At 40.2% G+C, this 20,189-nt stretch overlaps 1 protein-coding gene across 3 annotated transcripts in view; it reads right to left on the reverse strand.

The window, feature by feature from the left end:
• The window catches only part of DLC1 (DLC1 Rho GTPase activating protein), a 434,041-nt gene that overhangs the window by 23,365 nt on the left and 390,487 nt on the right, over positions 1-20,189 (reverse strand). For 2 of the 3 annotated variants that reach the window (XM_054497718.2, XM_054497719.2), the window contains exons 2-3: positions 8,838-8,909; positions 3,995-4,076 (exon numbers count right to left, since the gene is read on the reverse strand). In XM_054497718.2, coding sequence (XP_054353693.1) covers positions 3,995-4,076; positions 8,838-8,909 — 154 coding nt within the window. Of the gene's footprint in view, positions 1-3,994; positions 4,077-8,837; positions 8,910-20,189 lie in introns of those variants that run through there. The other variant, XM_063668520.1, reaches the window with a different exon arrangement.

Below are 20,189 nucleotides of genomic sequence, written 5' to 3' on the forward strand. Positions count from 1 at the left end.
AATACTGCAGATGACAGTGTGGAAATCTATTTTTCATTATACAACTGTCACTTGATGTACATAATTCTTTGCTGTGTTTATAGAAGGAGTCATTTTTAATTCCAAGGGAAAATAGCAATTTGGAATAGTTTTCAGAAGCTGTAGAAAGGCAAGCAATAGAAAGAACATTTCACAAGAGGTATCCTGGTAGTGAATCACAGTTCACAATACTGCCTGCACGTGCTTCAAGACAAAGCGAATCACTGCTCCAGGATTACTATTGAGTATAGCTCTCATAATCTTGGTCTTATCATTGGAATTGCATTATGTAGTAAAGCTAGCAAGATCAGGCCAAAGCCATTTCTCCAAGGGAACAGATCCATGAACCCCTTGCAGTGTGAATGTAAAAATGCTGGCTAGCAATCTAAATCCAAAAAATCTATAGTCCCACACTTGTAACTTTTGGTTATTGCCAAACTTTATATTTAAGACAATGTCATTGTTCTCATAAAACCCACTAAGTCTACAAATCTTCTTGCCCCGAGTAGAAAAAGAAGCTCCTACTTACTTCTTGACCAAAGGAGCTGTAAGATCTGTAAATGTCACGGGTACATGAACACTCTAAACTAAGAATAATGCTAGAGTATATATGAGATCACTTATAAGATCCCTGCATAAAATATGGTCCCAGTACAAGGGGAGGAGGTAGGTGGGAAAGATTTTGTAAAATGTTTAAGCTGAATTTCTGCAACCATATTACCACATGTATTTAAAATCAACTGTTCAGAAAATATCAACAAGGCAAAGACAAAAGTCTATAAAAAGTCTGTCAGTCTAGAGAGAACTTCCAAATCACAGGGCAGAATTTCAAATAATACTGTAGCTTCGTTATTTGCTGGCCCTTGAATTCCATAGGCTAAGAAGGTATTTGGAAGAGGCAGGTCTAGCAAATGAAGTGATTATCACATAATCAGCACAACAGGCATCTCAACTACGCTATGCAGCTGACAGCTCAGAACTTGTAACGTGTTTTAAAGAAAGGTGCTGGCTGGGTGTGGTGGCTCACGCCTGTAATCCCCAGCCCTTTGGGAGGCCAAGGGGGGTGGATCAGGAGTTCAAGACCAGCCTGGCCAGTATGGTGAAACCCCACCTCTACTAAAAAAAATACAAAAAATTAGCTGGGTGTGGTGGTGAGTGCCTGTAATCCCAGCTATTCAGGGGGCTGAGGCAGAGAACTGCTTGAAGCCGGAAGGCAGAGGTTGCAGTGAGCTGAGATCACGCCACTGTACTCCAGCCTGGGCGACAGAGTGAGACTCCATCTCAAAAAAACAAATAAATAAATAAAATAAAGGAAGGTGCTTGAAGTACACCCGATAGAGGTCCCTTTTCTTCTGAACATTTGTTTAGGCCTCTCGAAAGGGGCATCATTTTCATGAAAAGTCCATTTACGTGGACATGTGGACAAGAGCCCTGGGGTTTTCCATTACAAACCAGTTGATGACTATTACTGTGAATTCTGAAGAATTTCCTTTTTTAAAAAAGAAAATCCAACCCTAGGCCTTTCTGCACATACTCAAATTGGGGCCTGATAATTTAATTTTTAAAGCACTCTGACATCCATCACTGCATTTCCTATGAGATGTTATTCTATTCAGGAGAGAAAACTGAAGGCCAACTAGCATAGAGTCTGCTTCTTCTAGGCTTTTCTTTTCACCAGAGATCTAGCAGCACAGACTTATTCGCTTCAAAGAAAGGTGGCTTCTCAAAAGGTACTCAGAGCCAGTGTAAATTGCAAAGTACAGAGGATACTTTTTCTCCCAGAAATGGAAAACAACATTTCAAACTGATATTCTGAAAAAGCATTCAAGAATTTAATCATGACCCTTTGGCCTGACATGCTGGAGTGATATTTTTATGACCCAAGAATTCCTAAGCTATTGCTGCTGTCCAGAGTGCCCACTCTCTAACTGGTTTAAAATGTGTGAAATGACGTAATGCTTAAACATTTCCCAAGATGCATCTCAGAAGTGACCTCATGCATATGCATGATCACCAGTGATGGATTGAAAACAGATTAATTCTGCTCCACAGCTAAGCATGAAAACATTAAAAAAATGTCTGGAGTAGTTCATATTCCAGATGCGGACTCTTACCCCTCCCGAAACTGCATCTGTGACATTTTTTCATTCCCGATGATATAGTTATGATATTACACTCCACAGTGAAGTTCTTGGAATTAGGTTTCTTTCAGAAAATGGGTTCATACCCTGTACATGTCTATCAGTCATTTAATTAGACTAGAAAAGTGACAGTGTTTCTGTGGTTAAGACGACTGTTTGTTTTTTCCTCTCTTAAACCATGAGAACTAGCCTAGTCCATACACTATTCTAAATATCCCATCTATCTGCCCCAAACCACTGCTTACTTTGGCTGCTTCAAATAACACTGTATTATATGAGAAAGGCAGAAAACAGAACTCCCACTGCTTTCTTTGCCTACAAAGAGGAAAGAAATACTGGATGTCATTCTACCTTCATGATGTTTCTCCAAGTTAAAAAAAAAAATGCTGAGATGGGATGTGGTGGCTCACTCCTGCAATCCCAGCACTTTGGGAGGCCGAGATGGATGACAGCTTGAGCCCAGGAGTTCAAGACCAGCCTAAGCAACATAGCGAGACCGCATCTCTACAAAAAATACAAGAATTAGCTAGGTACGGTGGTGTGCACCTGTAGTCCCAGCTACTCCAGAGGCTGAAGTGGGAGGATCACCTGTAGCTGGGAGGTCAAGGCTGCAGTGAACCATGATTGTGCCACTGCACTCCAGCCTGAGCAACAGAGTGAGACCTTGTCTTTAAAAATAAAAAATAAAATAAAAAACAGAACCAAAAAAACCCAGGCTGGGTGTGGTGGCTCACACCTGTAATCCCTGGACTTTGGGAGGCCGAGGTGAGTGGATCACCTGAGGTTAGGAGTTTGAGACCATCCTGGCCAACATGGTGAAACCCAGTCTCTACTAAAAATACAAAAAATTAGGTGGGCCTGATGGTGGGTGCCTGTAATCCTAGCTACTTGGGAGGCTGAGGCAGGAGATTTACTTGAACCCGGGAGGCAGAGGTTGCAGTGAGCTGAGACCGCGCCATTGCACTCCAGCCTGGGCAACAAGAGCGAAACTCCTTCTCAAAAAAACAGAAACAAAAACAAAAACAAAAAAACCCTGAAATTAAAATAATACTTATTTAGTTTCATAATCAAATCAACCTATGTGAATTTTGTCTGTGTATAATTTTTTCCCCCAGAATTCATCTTTTAGGGATTTTAGCTTTTGAGAAAAATCAGAAAGGATGAAAAAGTTAAAATGAGTAGACAAGTCAAGAAGAGCTTGAAAGGATTATCAATGTCCCATCATCGTCTGCTACAGGTTTTATTACTTCCACTTCACTAAAACCTATAAGCTGCCTCTCAGCTTGAAGACCCAAAAGCACAATGATCAAGAATTTCTAAGTTTTATTCAATTTCACATCATTTAACTGTCTGTTGCCTATATGTTAAAGACCGTGCTATTTTACAGTCTTATTTCGTCCTATAATTATTTTATACGAGGGGAAACTGAAGAGGTTGAGAGGAGCTTTCTTGGAATTCAAGTGATGCTCCTGTCTTTATATGCCATCCCCCATTTATTCCTCTGAACATGCTAAATTTCCATCGTACCCTTTTAGGAAACCTTAATCCAAATTTCCAAACCACCTGAGAGTTGTTACTTGTTACACCAATTATATCAAATATGGAATGCTATTGTTTGAGTACTTCCTAGGACAGTGTGGATGCTATTTTAATGGCAATACTAAATAACAATATTTTACTTAATTTTTAATTAAAAGGTCTATGATCACTATATGGTTTGCCAATAAAGACCTAACACAATTAGCAAGAACAAAAGCAAACAAAGCCTATCTTAGTGATAAGTACTGTGTTCTTAAAAAATCAAAAAGGAAAACACTCAAAACGTGTCCATTTACCTGCATAGAGCCTCAATGGCATCTCTGTCCAAAAAATCATGCTCTCTCTTGACCAAGGAAATATCGATGGGGAACAGGAAATCTATGAGGAAAATAAACAAATGTATTTGTTGAGCACCTAAAACCCAATTTGCCAAATAGCCCAGTTTACCAAAGCAGGGAAAAAACTCTTCAGCAATGTACTGAGCACCTACTGTAGGACACCTCATTCCCCATCAAGTTTTATGGGACTATAAGGCAATTCAAGCCAATCCTGCATCACTGTCCTAAAGGAGCTTCAGCTTTAAAGTGGGGGAAACTCAAAATATTGCTTCTGGTCAAGGAGAAGTGGTTCAGAACATTGTTATACCTTTAAACAAAGCAGGCAATAAATCCCCAGTAGAAATTATCATTTAAGCCACAATGGCTGTCAGAAGAATGCTCCCTTTTAATGTGGCTGGGCTGTGTGTATGTGTGTGTGTCTTTGCTCACGTGTGATCAGGGAAAACGTCATGGAAGGAAAACTGAGCCACAGAAAGATCTAGAGAACAATGAAAAGTGGTAGGAAATGGAATGTAATCCACTCACATGGCATCAAGAGCTAAGGAGAATTCAAGATATGCTTTTTAAAAACAAATATTAGCACAGCAATATGGCCTTGCAGGAATTGATATAACTCCCCTAAAAAGAAAGGGCTAGCTGTAAAGTTGCTACAGGACAACAGAATCTCAAATCCTTTAATCTGTAGAAGAGTTCATTCAGTTCTCTCAAGACAATGAAGAAGCTGTATCAGAACTGAAAACCAGAGAGGGGGAAAACAGTCAACTCAATGAAGGAATTCCTTTCTCTGGACTGCCTAAAAAGATCTCTTGGTAAGTAAATATACCCAAGAAAAGGAGAGCGGAGGTAGCCACTGTGGAAATTTACAACAGCTCTGAAATTGCCACTGGCTAAAGGCAAGTTATCACCCTCTTGGAGTTCCAGCTATGAGGGCAAATCATGGGCCTCCTCAGTAGAATGCTACTACAATACCACGAAGAGGAGTGTCTCGGTGTGGGGTTAACTCTTTGGACCAGACCTGGGTGAAATCAGTCATCACAGCAGGAAACTAGAATCACCACAAGCTAAAAAATTCTCTTTGGCTGGGCACTGTGGCTCACATCTGTAATCCCAGCACTTTGGGAGGCCCCAAGGAGAGAAGATCATTTGAGCTCAGGAGATTGAGACCAGCCTGGGCAGCACGGCGAGACCCTGTCTCTACAAAAAAAATTTTTAAAAAAATGTATTGGGCATGGTGGCACGCACCTGTGGTCTCAGCTACATGGGATGCTGAGGTGGAAGATCACCTGAACCCTGGAGTTTGAGGCTGCAGTGAACTCTGATTACACCATTGCACTTCAGCCTGGATGACAGAGTGAGACCCTGTCTGAAAAAAAATAAAAAATAAAAAATCCCTTTGGCCTTCAAAATGGCTAATGCCACACAGTGGAATAGACATGGCTGTCAGCAGTTTTGGAGATGCAGGTAATTAGTCCTGTTCCAGCTCCTGTGGGTGCACAACTGCTCATTATGTTTTTATTGTTTCTTATGATCACTGGTTTTATGGAATGATATGGAATTTCTTATTCTTAGTAATCTATTTTCTAGAGATAATATATCAGAATGAGTATAAACTTGTAGTCTATCCTTTTTTTTCTGAAGTCTACAGTTGGATTACTGACATTGTTCCCTAAATGATAATATAGGCAGACCAAGGAAGTGGCTATAGTCCAGAGATTTGTGAATACATAAAATTTAGTATCACAGAATGACATTTCTTCACTAATTTATAGACCAAGTCTCTCTTAGACAAATGATTCGTGGAACCATTATAATGGAAATAGAAAGACTTATAGTCAATGGAAACTAGAGCATTACTAAATGAAGCAAGACAGGTTGTAACATTGTCTGAAGGTTGTGACACTGTATTTTGCTTTTTTTTGTTTGTTTTTAAATTTTTTAACTAGGGATGCGGTCTCACTATGTTGGCTAGGTTGGCCTTGAACTCCTGGCCTCAAGCGATCCTCCCACCTCAGCCTCCCAAAGTGCTGGGATTACAGGCATGAGCCGCCATCCCTGGCCTGTATTTGACTCTGAATACACACCAAGATTAAATAACAGAGCTGATATTAAGGGATTTTTTTTAATATTTACAGAGTATAACATCAGATCTATAAATGGAAATTGAAATTTTCATATGCCTGTTACCTGTATGTGAAAAAGTAACTGTGTTATTTTAGGAATTTCTAAGTTAGTATACCCAGAGCCATATTTTAGATTCCTTTTCTAATCCAAATTACCTTAACAATTTTTAAAAAATCTGGTAGGTATTAAATGCAAGTAAGAAGTGTAAGAATTAAATCAGTAATTTTCTTTTATTTGCCTGGACTCTTTTCTGAAAGGACTGGTTTTAAAAGATGATAGTTTACTGATGTATAGAAGACGTTCTCCGAACTCAACTTCCACTGTGGGTTGAAAGGCAGGAAGTATAAATTGCCAAGTACCCAAATCAAGCTAAACAGGAGGACGTGTGTAGATTGGTATGGGGTGTATATGGTGTATGTACTCACCCAGCACACAGTGGCAGGAAAATCGGGGGGAGGCGATGGCCCAGAACAATACGCAGTGTACCCCAAAAGTAGGCTTATGCTTCAAAAGACTTGGGAACATGAAGGGACCCCAAATGTAACTTGTGCAAATGTACCCTATGTTTTAGGATTAGGAAAGAAGTGACACAGGGACTGGAATTGGGTCTTAGCAAACATATATATCACAAGAAAGTGCTATCTGGCAGCAAATCAATGCCAAAAACGAGCATAATTGAAGAAAACTTAATTTCTAAATAGGAGAACAAAAGGACAGCCACTTTGGTATCACTGCCAATGCAGTTGTCTTTCCTTATCTCCAGTAGAGCTATGAATTGAAAATCCAATAGAATGCTGGTCCCCCTTTCCCCAAAGCCCTTCTAAATCTTAACAGGTTAAAACTTCTCTCTAAAGGAAAGACAAGCAACTCCACCAAAATAAGCATGCAAATTAATCAAAAGAAATTGGAAATATTCTCTGGAATGAAGAAACAGTAAGACATTTTACACGGTCTAACAATAAAACAATTCAGAATCCATCTTCTTGGAAAAAATATCACAATCAATCTAGGCTATATAAGGAAGACCGGATATTCTAACTTGGGAATCACTTTGCTATTCACCCAACCTCTGTCTGAAAGTTACCCATAAAATGGAATGCATTAGTTCATAGCTGTAATTATTTTAAACCGACTTCATATAGAGTATAATGAAACTCCCATTTAAATGAATAGCCTAGGCCAGGTATGGTTGCTCATGTCTGTAATCCCAACACTTTCGGAGGCCAAGGTGGGTGGATCACCTGAGGTCAGGAGTTCAAGACCAGCTTGGCAAACATGGTAAAACCCCGGCTGTACTAAAAACACAAAAATTGGCCAGGCATGATGGCACATGCCCGTAATCCCAGCTACTCAGGAGGCCGAGGCAGGTGAATCGCTTGAACCCTCGAGGCAGAGGTTGCAGTGAGCCAAAATCGCACCACTGCACTCCAGCCAGGGCGACAGAGCGAGACTCCGTCTCAAAACAAATAAACAAATAAATGAACAGCCTATTTATCTTGACATACATGGAGCACAAGCACTCCCCAGGTTACGCAGAAGCTGAGAGAATGACCTCAGTATCCAAGCAATCCCCAGGGCACTGATAAGAAAATGAGATGTTAAGAATTCAGCCCAGATCCTATTTTTTTTTTGAACTATTTTTCTCAATTGAAAAACTGAATGCCACAGAAAACACAATATTCATTAAAAGACAACCTAGAGAAAAGTGAAATGCCTAATTACAAATGGTGGGAAAGATATCTGCAACATGTGACCAATGAAAGATTAGTATTTAGAATAAAAAGAGCTCTTACAAATCATTAAGAGAAGCATAATGTGAGCAAACAAATGTGGCCAAGTGACATGAATAAATGCTCATTACCATGAAGGATTAGGGAAATGGCAGTCAAAATCTCTATATCATTTTATATCCATTTGGTTGGCAAAAATTAAAGTCTGACAATATCAAGTGTTGAGGGAATGTGGATACACAGATTGGTAAGAGTGAAAATTGGTACGGGCACTCTCGAAAAGCTTGCATTGTAAAATTGAACATACATATTCTTTATTACCCAGCAATTCTGTTCCTAGGGATAGAAGCGAGATGAATCATTATGCACGTACCACAAAAGATAGATGCAAGAATGTTCACAACAGCACAGCTTATAAAAGCAAAACAGAGAAAGCCAAAATACTCACCAACCAGAGTGTGAATATGAATAAACTGTGGTTTCTTGTGTAATACACAATGGTGTATTACACAGCAGCCAAAGCAAATGCATAACAGGCCCATACAGTATAGAAGAATCTTAACAATACAATATTAAGTGAAAAATAAAAACCCCACGAAATTACATACGACACAGTACCCTTTTTATAAAGGTAAAAATTACTTTGTAAAAATGTACTTTTCAGGAAATGCAGTAGAATTATATAAAAAGAAAGCAAGAAAATGATAGTCTTCAGGATGCTGATTACGTTGGGTAGGGAGTGGCAGGCAGCAGACGGGGGAGTGGCATGGCCGTGTTATCAAGGTGCTAGCTTTTGTTTTCAGTGGTGGGGGTCTTGCATGCTTACCACATTTTTTTTTTAATAAAACATTTAAACGATAAAACTGCTGAAAATAAGTCATAGATCAGTAATATTCGCAAACAAGGGATTATGATTATGCCAACTTTTAAAAAGTGGCATCCCAGCTTACCTTCATAAAGCTGTGCATACTGGGGGAAACCAGTTGCCCGTAGCCAATCACAAGCTTCCTTGGCTTCAATTTCTAGAACAGAACACAAGAAAGACAAAATTAGCCGTGTGTACCTCGGCATGTTTATTTTTCCTGAATAAGCTTTGGTTTTATGATACAAGCAAAACATGACTGCCATAGAAAATATGGATAAGCAAACAGACATACACGCTTAATTCAAATGGTTTACATTTTGTATGCATCTTTTCCGATTTTTTCACACATACATGAGGATGTATTTTCCCTTTACGAAAAATAGAAATGGGGTCCTGGGAGTAAGTTTCTCATTTTGTGCTGCTTCTGAAGTGCTCTGGTTACAAACGGTTATGAAAATAAGGCATCATGAGAAAGTTGAAGAGAGATTTAATAACTCATTTGAAGCCTGGCCGGCCTATTGTACTACTTTTCACTTCAACAGAAGGCCACAAAGTACCTCCACCAACACGCTAAAATAGAATTTATCTGAGTAAAGTCACAGGCTTTCTGACACCCAGGGGTTGGGTGTTTCAAAAGCCCCTGACCTTGTGTTGTTTCACTATTGAGTGCTCAGGTACTCATCAGGTCTTAATCCAGTAGGAGAGCCCCAGGCTGTCAAGGAACATGGAGGGCACGAAGTCAGTAAATCCCACAATCTTGGCAGGCAGAAATGGCTAGTAAAGCTTCTACCTCCCTGTAGTTTAACATCTTGTAGATAGAATCGATAAACAGAAAGGCCAAGAGCAACTGACACAGTGTTAAAACTCACTGGAGCACATATTTACAATCCCGTTAAAACTGACTCACAGAGGAGGTCCTGGGAACATTAGTTAGTGTCTCTGCTTGCACAAAGAATATTCCTTTCAACTCTTCCTCCCACCTTCCTCAGGCCATGAGAGTACTCAGTTACACAAGTCTGTTCACTCATTTATAAAGGTCTCAACATTGCATAATTTATGCCAGATTCAAATCTTCATTAAGCATCTCTCTCAAGCAAGTGGGAGACTAATAGTTCATATTAGAAGTGTAACACATCTTATTTTTGTCTAGTAACTTTATGTTTTCAAAGCACTTTTTCACCTATTAGCTCCTGAGTTCCTTGGCCTTTGAAGAAAGGTAATTAAGAAAATCCAAATTCATTAAAGCAAGTGGGAATTTGCTCATTGAGCACAGGAAAGAGAAAAAAAATAACCTGCCATCTCCTGATGAGTTACTTAATACCCAAACTAAAAACGATTATGGCAGTAGCCTGGAAATAAATAGCATGGCAAAGTTAACTTCATGAATCTTTTCAATGTAGCAGTGAAAGCAGCATTATTCAACCCAAGACTTAGGACTGAATTGGGAGCGAATGATAGATAGTGACATCAATGTGGAAGAACTTCGATGTTTGCACTGAATAAAAGTGTAGAATTGTCTAAAGTCAATTATTTGAGCTTACTTTTTTTTTGTATGTGTATATCCACATTTTGTCTCAGCAAGGAAATAAAGATGTTTTAAATAAAATTATAAAATAAACACTTCCTAGAAAACTATATTGCTGGAAAAACATATACAAGCTCAACATTTTATTTTAAAAAATAAGGAAATTAGACTGGGTGTGGTGGCTCATGCCTATAATCCCTCCATTTGAAAGGCTGAGGTGGGAGGATCATTTGAGCCCAGAAGTTGAAGACCAGCCTGGGCAAAATGGCGAAACCCTGTCTCTACCAAAGAAAAAAATTACAAAAATTAGTCAGGTGTGGTGGCGTGCTCCTGTAGTCCCAGCTACTTGGGAGGCTGAGGTGGGAGGATTGCTTAAGCCTGGAAGGCTGAGGCTGCAGTTAGCCTCAATGGTACTACTACACACCAGCCTGGGCAACAGAATAAGACTCTGTAACCAAAAAAAAAAAAGAGGAAATTACTTTTGCCCTATCTGTGTGCCCGCCCCCTCCCACAAAAGATAGATATGGAAAGAAAAAAGGCTGTCTTTAAAAATATATTTAAAACTCATTTCATTTGGCTACTTAGAGGTTATTTTCATTGAACAGATTGTTAGACATTGAACAACAGATTGTTAAAAAGTAAATGTGCTTGCTTTCTTAATATTTAACTTAATAAGTGGTGAGTAACAAAAAATTCTCAATGCCTGCCCTTTTTTGACGATAGTCAGACACGGCACTAGGTGAGCCCACGTACAAAAGCCTTAATTAGATACCAATTCACTAGCCAATCCTGCCAGAGCACGCTCCTGCTTTACTAAGAGAAATAGTTTCATGCCAAGAGGCATGGAAGATGTAAGATACTAGTTTTTTAAGCAATCTTTATATTTTTTATATAATAACTTTACAAAGTATTTATTTAAGTTCCCATGTGATTTCAGGAACACAAAAATGCATATTCCTGTCTTCTTGTTCTTTTTTTTTTTTTTTTGAGACAGAGTCTTGCTCAGTCACCTAGGCTAAAGGGCAGTGGTACAATCATAGCTCACTGCAGCCTCGACCTTCCGGGCTCAAATGATCCTCCCACCTCAGCCTCCCAAGTAGCTGAGATAGAGGCAGGAGCCACTGTGCCTGGCTGTCTCTCTTATTTTCTACTGGCCCTGTCTAAGAAATAAAATGACTCCAAATGATCATAAACTGATCAGAAAAGCTGTGTCAAAATAGTCACTCTTAGGGCCACTAAGTTAGAAAGAATGTAAACAGGCGAAGGTTTGCTTCTTCAGCAGATAATTTAATTAACAGTTTATACAATGGCTAAAACGCAGTACTCCCCAAACGGCAGAGATCCAGTCATCTTATCCTTTCTTTTCTTCACCCTAAAAAAAATGACAATTTGTCTTTCCTTTTGATATGAAACCATGGGAAATAGACAAGTATATGACTATTTTACCAACACAAAGAGTCCACTCTGAAAACTTAGGCTGCATTCAAATGAGACCCTAACCCACTGTTTTTGTAGAAATCAGAATTAGAAAACTGTAAAAAGTTGTCACATATTTTTTAGAAAATGGAATACTTGTTGACCTCATGCCTACACTTTCCAATTCATAGGTCAAGAGAAAGTACTAACAATCCAATGTACGTACTGATTTTTAAAAATCAATTATTTTTATTTTTTTTAATGTGAAATGAACCTATATCTACATGTGAGTCACAGTTTCATTCCCTGATTCAAGCCATCACTTTTGCTCTAATCTCCTAACTATTAATAAAACTCTGGGTCTGTAAACACCCCTCTCTCTTAAGAGAATCTGTCCACCAATCCCGGCTCATCAAACTTTCTGAGTTACAATTCATCTTCTCTCTCCTTCACAAACTTCGCTGGAGCTCCATGCCTAAAAATCAGGTCTTGGCTCTGTGCGGTGGCTCACGTTTGTAGTCTCAGCACTTTGGGAGGCAGAGTTGGGTGGACTGTTTGAGCCCAGGAGTTCAAGACGAGCCTGAACAACGCAGGGAGACCCCATCTCTACAATTAGCCAGGCACGGTGGCGCATGCCTGTTGTCTCAGCTACTTGAGGGGCTGAGGTGGAAGGACCACTTGAGCCGAGGAGGTAGAGGCTGCAGTGAGCCGTGACCACACTACTGCATTCCAATGTGAGCAAAAAGGGCAAGACCCTGTCTAACAAAAAAAAAAAAAAAAAAAGGTCTAAACACCCTGGCAAGGTTTTCAAGGCTCTCCACTTGGCATCCAACCTAGTTGTTCAGCTCCCTGTACCCGAGCACTCTAGCCAAAGTAAATTTGGTGCTCATCTCCACACACACTGCACTTCAGTGAATTATCTGGCTTGAAATGCTCAAGATGAAATTTCACTCATCCTTCAAGATCCCAACCAAATGGCACCTCCTCCATGCAGTCTTCCCATTTGCCTCTCAAAGTTCTATATCAATGGGTCACTTTACTGAGTGCTTAATATGCATAAGGCCCTGTCTAAGCACTAGTGCATATTAGTTCATTTACACCTCACACTGATCCTAAAATGTGGATTACTAATATCTCTGAGATAAACACATGAGGAAACAGACAGAGAAGTAACCACCTCTCCTTAAAAATGAGCTTTCTGAGGCCAAGCAAGGTGGCTCACGCCTGCAACCCCAGCATTCTGGGAGGCCTAGGTGGGAGTATCATTTGAGGCCAGGAGTTCAAGACCAGTCTGGGCAATAATTGCGAGACTTCATCTCTACAAAAAATGTAAAAAGAAAAAAGAGCTTTCTGCCTGTATTCGCAGCTACTCAGGAGGCTGAGGTGGGAGGACTGCTTGGGCCCAGGACTTCAAGACCAGCCTGGGCAATACAGTGAGACTCTATCTCAAAAAAAAAAAAAACTTATAAAAAAAATTATTAAAAATGAGATTTCTACATTCAAATGCCATAGTGAGAGAAGGAACAATTACTTACAAAAATGCAAGGTTCTTCCTGCAAGACAGGTTCTTCCCTTTAAAAATATTATATGTAACAGCCTGGCATGGTGGCTCACGCCTGTAATACCAGCACTTTACTTTGGGAGGCCAAGGAAGGCAGATCATCTGAGCTCAGGAGTTCGAGACCAGCCTGGCCAACATGGTGAAACCCCGTCTCTACTAAAAATACAAAAATTAGCCAGGCGTGGTGGTGGGTGCCTGTAGTCCCAGCTACACAGGAGGCTGAGGCAGGAGAATGGCGTGAACCTGGGAGGCAGAGGTGGCAGTGAGCTGAGATTGGGTTACTGCACTCCAACCTGGGTGACAGAACGAGATTCTGTCTCAAAAAAAAAAAAAAAACACACACACACACATATATATATAAAAAATGTATATTACGTAACAAATACATATATTGTGTAACAATGAACAAAATTTAAAATATTACAGAGAACTGCATATATATTATATTACTTCGGACACCTTTACCTACCCCATGCTTGTTTTGGGGGACTTCTAACACAGCTCTGAGTGTGTGATTTTCCCTTCAATGTATGTGGGTGGTGATGTGAAAATTACGAGGATGATTTTTTTTAAAAAACATTCCCCACTGAACAAAAATGCCATTAGAAACTAAAAATACAATGGAAATACAATGAAACTTTTATACCTGGGTTTTCTCTAAGCAAACAACAGGCAGATGCCGTAAGGAGGAAACAGGAAATTTTTATTGGAAACAGCTTTAGTCAAAGTCGTTTCACAAAGCAGTTCTGGACATTAGATGGATGAGGTCCCGGACACCCTTTTGTGTATGGCTGGGAACCATTAGGCCATATTTGCACATTTCCTGGCATGACGGGATGATCCTGTCTTCCCATTACCCCTCAACAGTAAGCTGAACAAAAACTCCCCACCCCCAGCATCATTCTTTTGAACTCTGTTAACTTAGCTGGTTGAGCAACAGTAATTGGGTCTAAACAAGATATGATTACTTCAATCTTCCATTTGCTCTAGCTTCACAGGGGGAACTTGTGGATTTCTTCTCTTCTTTGATAACATGATACTGAAATCAGGCTTCGATGCAAACGGTACAGTGAATTTTTTAAAAAAATGCAATTGTAAGACATTAAAGGAATGTAAGAAAATTCAAGCACTTTGCAGATTCCCTGGATTCCCTAAAATTTGATAGACATATGGGCAAAGATTCATGAAAAAGTTGATGCTTTTATTGCTAGAGAACCGTGTCAGCTGTGTGCAGGCAGGTGGTGCTTTTTGATCCAAACCAAGATGCATTCTCCTCCCCGCGGTGATGAAGATTCCTTCAAATGGGAAGGAAGATACTGCTTATCAATTCTGACGACATCAAGGTGACCAATTTGGCAGAAATGTTGTGCAGGTGGGTACGATGGCTTTAATTACAACCCATCTTTACCTGATGGGTGGGTTCCAGAGGGAGTTCACCGGGAGAAGCAAATCACGACCACAAACACTCGTAGTAAGGTGAGGAGATCTTGGTGACTCCCAACCCTGGATGTAGGTAGGCATTGCACTGGGGAGTTTTCTTTTCTTTTCTTTTTTTTGAGACAGGGTTTCACTCTGTCGTTTAGGCTGGAGTCTAGTGGCACGATCACAGCTCACTGTAGCCTTGAACTCTTGGGCTCAAGCAACCCTCCTGCCTCAGCCTCCTAAGTAGCTGGGACTACAGGTGTGTACCACCATGCCTGGCTAAGCTTTTATACTTTTTTTGTAGAGACAGAGTCTCGCTATGTTACCCAGGCTGATCTCAAACTCCTGGGCTCAAGCAATCCTCCGCCTCAGCCTCCCAAAGTGCTGGGATTACAGGTGTGAGCTGCTGTACCTGGACAGGGAGCTTTCTAAAAACACCGACCATCCCCTCCCCAAGTATTCTGATTCGCTCAGTCTACGTAGGGCCTGGACATTGTATTTCAGAAAAGCTCCCTAAGTTTAAAGGCAGCCAGGATTGAGGACCACTAAGCCAGATAACATTTTTTTGTATTCCTTCGTCCTGGACTTTTTCATCCTTGGATTATCCTAACAGCCTCCTCACTGAACTCTGATAAACCTCACCCCTCCCTGCCCCCAACAAATCCTTCCTCCTTCAAGGATCCCCGAGCCACTGGGCTGGTTTTATGAAACACATACTTCATTATGTCACTCCCCTGCTTAGAATTCTTTAGTGACTTTCCACCGCCTTTCAAATACAATCCAAACTCCTCAGCAAAGACCACAGCCTTCGCAATTTGGCATCTGCCTATCCACTCAGCTCTTGGAAGGCCTCCAAATGTAAGCTTGCTCCAGGCTTTCCAAACTCCTTGGAGTTCTGAGGACGTACTAAGCTCTCATACCTTAAGCCCTGAGTTCTCTCAAATGAATTCCCCCTTCTTCACTCTACCAACTTCTCACTTTTTAATTCATTTGTATATCCCGAAAGACAACTTTTTGCACAAAGGAATTACAGATAGGCTGGTGTGAAGAAAGAAAAGAAAAAAAAAATCTATTACTATTTTCCTTTCTTTAAAGGCAGACTGAGAACGATGACTTGAATCTCTTGCTCTTTGCAATTAAAAAACAACCAAATGTTAAACATACACAGTTGCCAAAGACTGGTTATCAGGAGTTATCTATGTAAAATAAATTCCTAGTAAGGTTAAGGCAGACAGCAGACTTCATATATTAATATTTATTAAACTCTAATGTTATCTAATCACAGTGAAGATTTTACCAGCCACTGACAGCATTCCTACCCTCAGGTGCCTAAAAAAATTCCAAACATCTGCTATGCATAGTCTGAAAAAAAAAAAAAAACAAGAAGCTTCTGGGAGACCAGTCAGTCACTAAGTCAGTTTCTTAGGCTATCTGGCTTAACAATAGCTAACTCAAATCTACCATTAGGTATATTCTAGTACAGTCCTATGTTTAGCTGAAGCTAATCATCCTACATTTTCCCCTTCACTATTTATTGATTGAACTAGGCGTATTGCCAGCAGCTCTCAGGGAAAATCAAAGACACAAGCTCCTGACTTGAAGCAGGAAGGTCCACGTGTTTGTTAAGCCCCAAGTGACCCTGTACAGGCAACATTAGTGAGTGCTCCTTTCATTGGTGAAAGCCAAACTCCTAACCATGTCCCACATGTCCTGGCTCCTGTCAGGACCCCGTCTGTCACCCCATCTCCCTCTGACCGATCCAGCCACACTGGCCTCCTCCCATGTCCTCTTCCTCTACTTCCCACCCCTCACCCTCCCCCCCCGCCCGCCGCCTTTTTTGTTGTTGAGAAGGAGTCTCAACTCTGTCTCCCAGGCCAGAATGCAGTGGCACAATCTTGGCTCACTGCAACCTCCGTCTCCCAGGTTCACACCATTCTCCTGCCTCAGCCTCCTGAGTAGCTGGGACTACAGGCGCCCGCCACCACGCCTGGCTAATTTTTGTTTTTTGTTTTTTTTTTTTTTAAGTAAAGACATGGTTTCACCATGGTGGTCAGGCTGGTTTCGAATTCCTGACCTCAAGTGATCTGCCTGCCTCGGCCTCCCTCCTAAAGTGTGGGATCACTGGCGTGGGCCATGGCACCTGGGCCCTCTCTCCCCCTTTTCCTGTTTTATTTTTTCTTCTTCCACAAAACTTATTACGTTTACTTTCTGTCTTTCCTCTTTGTAAGCTCCACAACGGCAAGCTTCTTTGTCTATTTTATTCTCTGATATATCCCAAGCACCTACAACAGCACACAGTAGTTGCTCAATAAATATTACATAAAGAAATAAACCACTCATACAATTTTTGTTCTAGTAAGTGGTCTTAATTTTTCCGACCAGGATCCACAATAAGAAATACATTCTACATTGTAACATGGTACACATATATACATGTATGTACATGTATATGTGTGTGTATAAATATAAGTACATTCAAGCATATAAACACGTGTCTGTACATGTAACTATTATAAAAGAAGTTTTAAGCAAAACCTACAATAAGTGATGCAGTCTTACATTTTTATATATTTTTAAATGCTGCGTTATCTACCAATGTGACCAATTTGAAATGCACTATTCTCATGCATAGTTTTTCTTCTAAGCATGAAGAACTTCTGTACAGTATGAAGAGGAATGTGATATGACATATGAAAGACATGTGTGACATCAGAGTGGGAGAGGTGTGCCTTCTTGCTAGTGGACAAGTGGGGTCTGCCTGGGCCCAGTCTGTGCTCCTTTATTTAAGGAAGCATTATGATGATATTGGATATGAAACTGGCTTGCAGGAGAAGGGAGTTGGTGTAAAGGACCCTGAATGAAGTAAGAGGTAAGCTGGGAAGCAGAAGTGTTGGGAGGAATGCAGTCTGGATTTACTACAACACAGAGCAAAAAGCAGGAGTATGGAGCAGAAAGTAAGTTATCTCATGGATCAGATGGAAGCACCTTCTCAGCCTGGTTATACAATGAGCAACCAACATTATTTCCTCAGATGTAAAACAGCTTTGCATCTGGGTGCCCTGAAGTCCTTCTGATACTCTATCACAGAGGACAAAGCATTACTGTAACAAGTCAGGAAAATAGCTCCAGGAAAGAATCCACTGCCTAGACAGGTGGCCTTAAGAAAAGAATTTCTCTGGTCCTGTTGCTTCATCTATAAAACCTGGGCTTGCCAGTGGCTTTGTGAACTCCCTAAGCTTTTGACTCTAATATTTCCTTTATGCCCATTTCACCTTCTCTCTAAGACCACCCCTAGAAAGGGTTCCATGCCCACTGTTAATTTTCCAGATTTCTTATCAATTACATGGAGACATTCTTCTTCCCTCAAAAAACTGGACCACTAGAAACTGCTATGAGAGATCCCCAATTTTGTAAATTTACGAAAGTTTTAATTGCTTTTATTTTAAAAGCTAACATTTCCAATTTGCCTTTATTTTATTTTATTTTATTTTTGAGACAGACTATCACTGTGTCACCCACGCTGGAGTGCAGTGGCGCAATCTCAGCTCACAGCAACCTCTGCCTCCCGGGTTCAAGCAATTCTCCTGCCTCACCCTTCCAAGTAGCTGGGATGACAGGTGCTCACGACCACACCCGGCTAATTTTCGTATTTTTAGTAGAGACGGGGTTTCGCCATGTTGGCCAGGCTGGTCTCAAACTCCTGACCTCAAGTGATCCATCCGCCTTGGCCTCCCAAAGTGCTGGGATTACAGGCATGAGCCTCCAAACCTGGCCTAATTTGCTTTTTTAAGAGATCGACTTCTTGATTTGTCTCATGAAGCCTGTATTCACATTACAGAGAACACAAAACCAACGATGCTTGCTTCTGTGTGTGTCTATGGCCCTCTAAATTTCAACTTGAGAGGAAGAAAACACTTCAATGCACAGAAGGCTCTTAAGAGTTTTACTTTCCTTATTGATCTTTCATGTTTACAGCAGCATCTTATCTTCCAAAGAATCCGTGACTTGGGCGCTGAAATGCATCTTGAAGCTTTTCATCTTTTCTCTTTACAAATGAGGAAGCTGGTACAGAATTGAGGTGATTTGCTGAAGGGGCTAAAGCTACTCAGCTCTCATCCCCAGGTTAGAGCCCTTCTTGCCTATTTCAATAGTGCCCTCATTTGTAAATCACCATACTGGTTTTCAGTCCTAGTAAGGAATGGAAGCTTTGGGGAGTTTTCTTTTTAAGTTTTGTTCGTTTTTTTTTTTTTTTTTTCTCTTAGTCTTCTGCTTGAGGTTTGGAGACATACATATACAGCTTTCTAGTAAAGAACATTCCTAGAAATTATAGAAAGGAGGGGAAAAAGGACCCATTTTCCCTGTGATGTGATGACAACTTAATAAATGGTTTTGCCTTGAAAGGAGGAAACATTGGGAGACAGGCCCTGCAAGGCTATACCTGGGATGAAGCCCTGCAAGTGACACTTCAGCCATGTAGAATTCAAACCAATTGAAATCCTCTTTGGGGATCATCTAGTGCAAGAGTTTGCAAACTACTCCTTTTAACACATAAACCAGGAAAAGGCAAGTAGCTCACATCAAAATATGTGCTCTTCCCTTGCAAAGGCAACAGCTCTGGATGAATTTGAGCCCATGAGGGATATGGCTCCATCAGGCCCTCTAGCCTTGTGCGGATCCAGTTATTTCCAGAACAGAAAATATCTCCCAACTAATCAAAAATTGGCACTTATTACCCAGCAAAAAGAGGTCAAACTGAAATCAAAATAAACTAAGAAGGAAATGGATACTGAATCATCACATCTTTCTATTTCATTTCAACCTGGGGTAGGATAAAAATAAATCGCTGCTACAAGGACACACATATCTCTCTATTCATACACATACACACACACACACACACACACACACGTATACGTATTTCTAGTATTCTATGTCAAATATTTATGCATTTCAAACTATGCACTAACAACAGTGATTTGAAATAGCTCATAAAGTATGAAGTCCTTTGAAGATGATAACTGTATAGATTAAGAATTTCAAGAAAGAAAAGTATCTAACTAATTAATACAGTTTTAAGGGTCCTTATTTTTCTGAGTCTCATTTTTTTTTTTTTTTTTTTGGTGAAATGAAGCACGTGTTTTAAGATTATATAATCCATTCCCTCTTTAAACTTACTATTCAAGGCAAAATATCTGGTTACAAACCTAGAGTAACCCTGTCCCTATTATAAAAAGTTGGCATACAAATAAACTCTTTCTTTTACATATGTTAGCAAAGCTTATTCTACGAGAGGCATCTCCCGCAACATTGGCTTTTGCTTTATAGTTCTGCTATAGCACAGGAGAAAATAAAACAGTGTGCAAATTGCAATACTGTAAAATCTTAAATTAGAAATCAAGGTGATAGCAGGAACATCTATTAAAAAAACTGCTCACCCATATTTTCGTCCATTCTAACAGAAAAAAGAAAATGAATGAAATATCAAGTTGCCTTATCAAAGACCAATGACAATG

This window comes from Pongo pygmaeus, chromosome 7 (genome assembly GCF_028885625.2).
Source record: "Pongo pygmaeus isolate AG05252 chromosome 7, NHGRI_mPonPyg2-v2.0_pri, whole genome shotgun sequence".
NCBI classification, from domain to species: domain Eukaryota; kingdom Metazoa; phylum Chordata; class Mammalia; order Primates; family Hominidae; genus Pongo; species Pongo pygmaeus.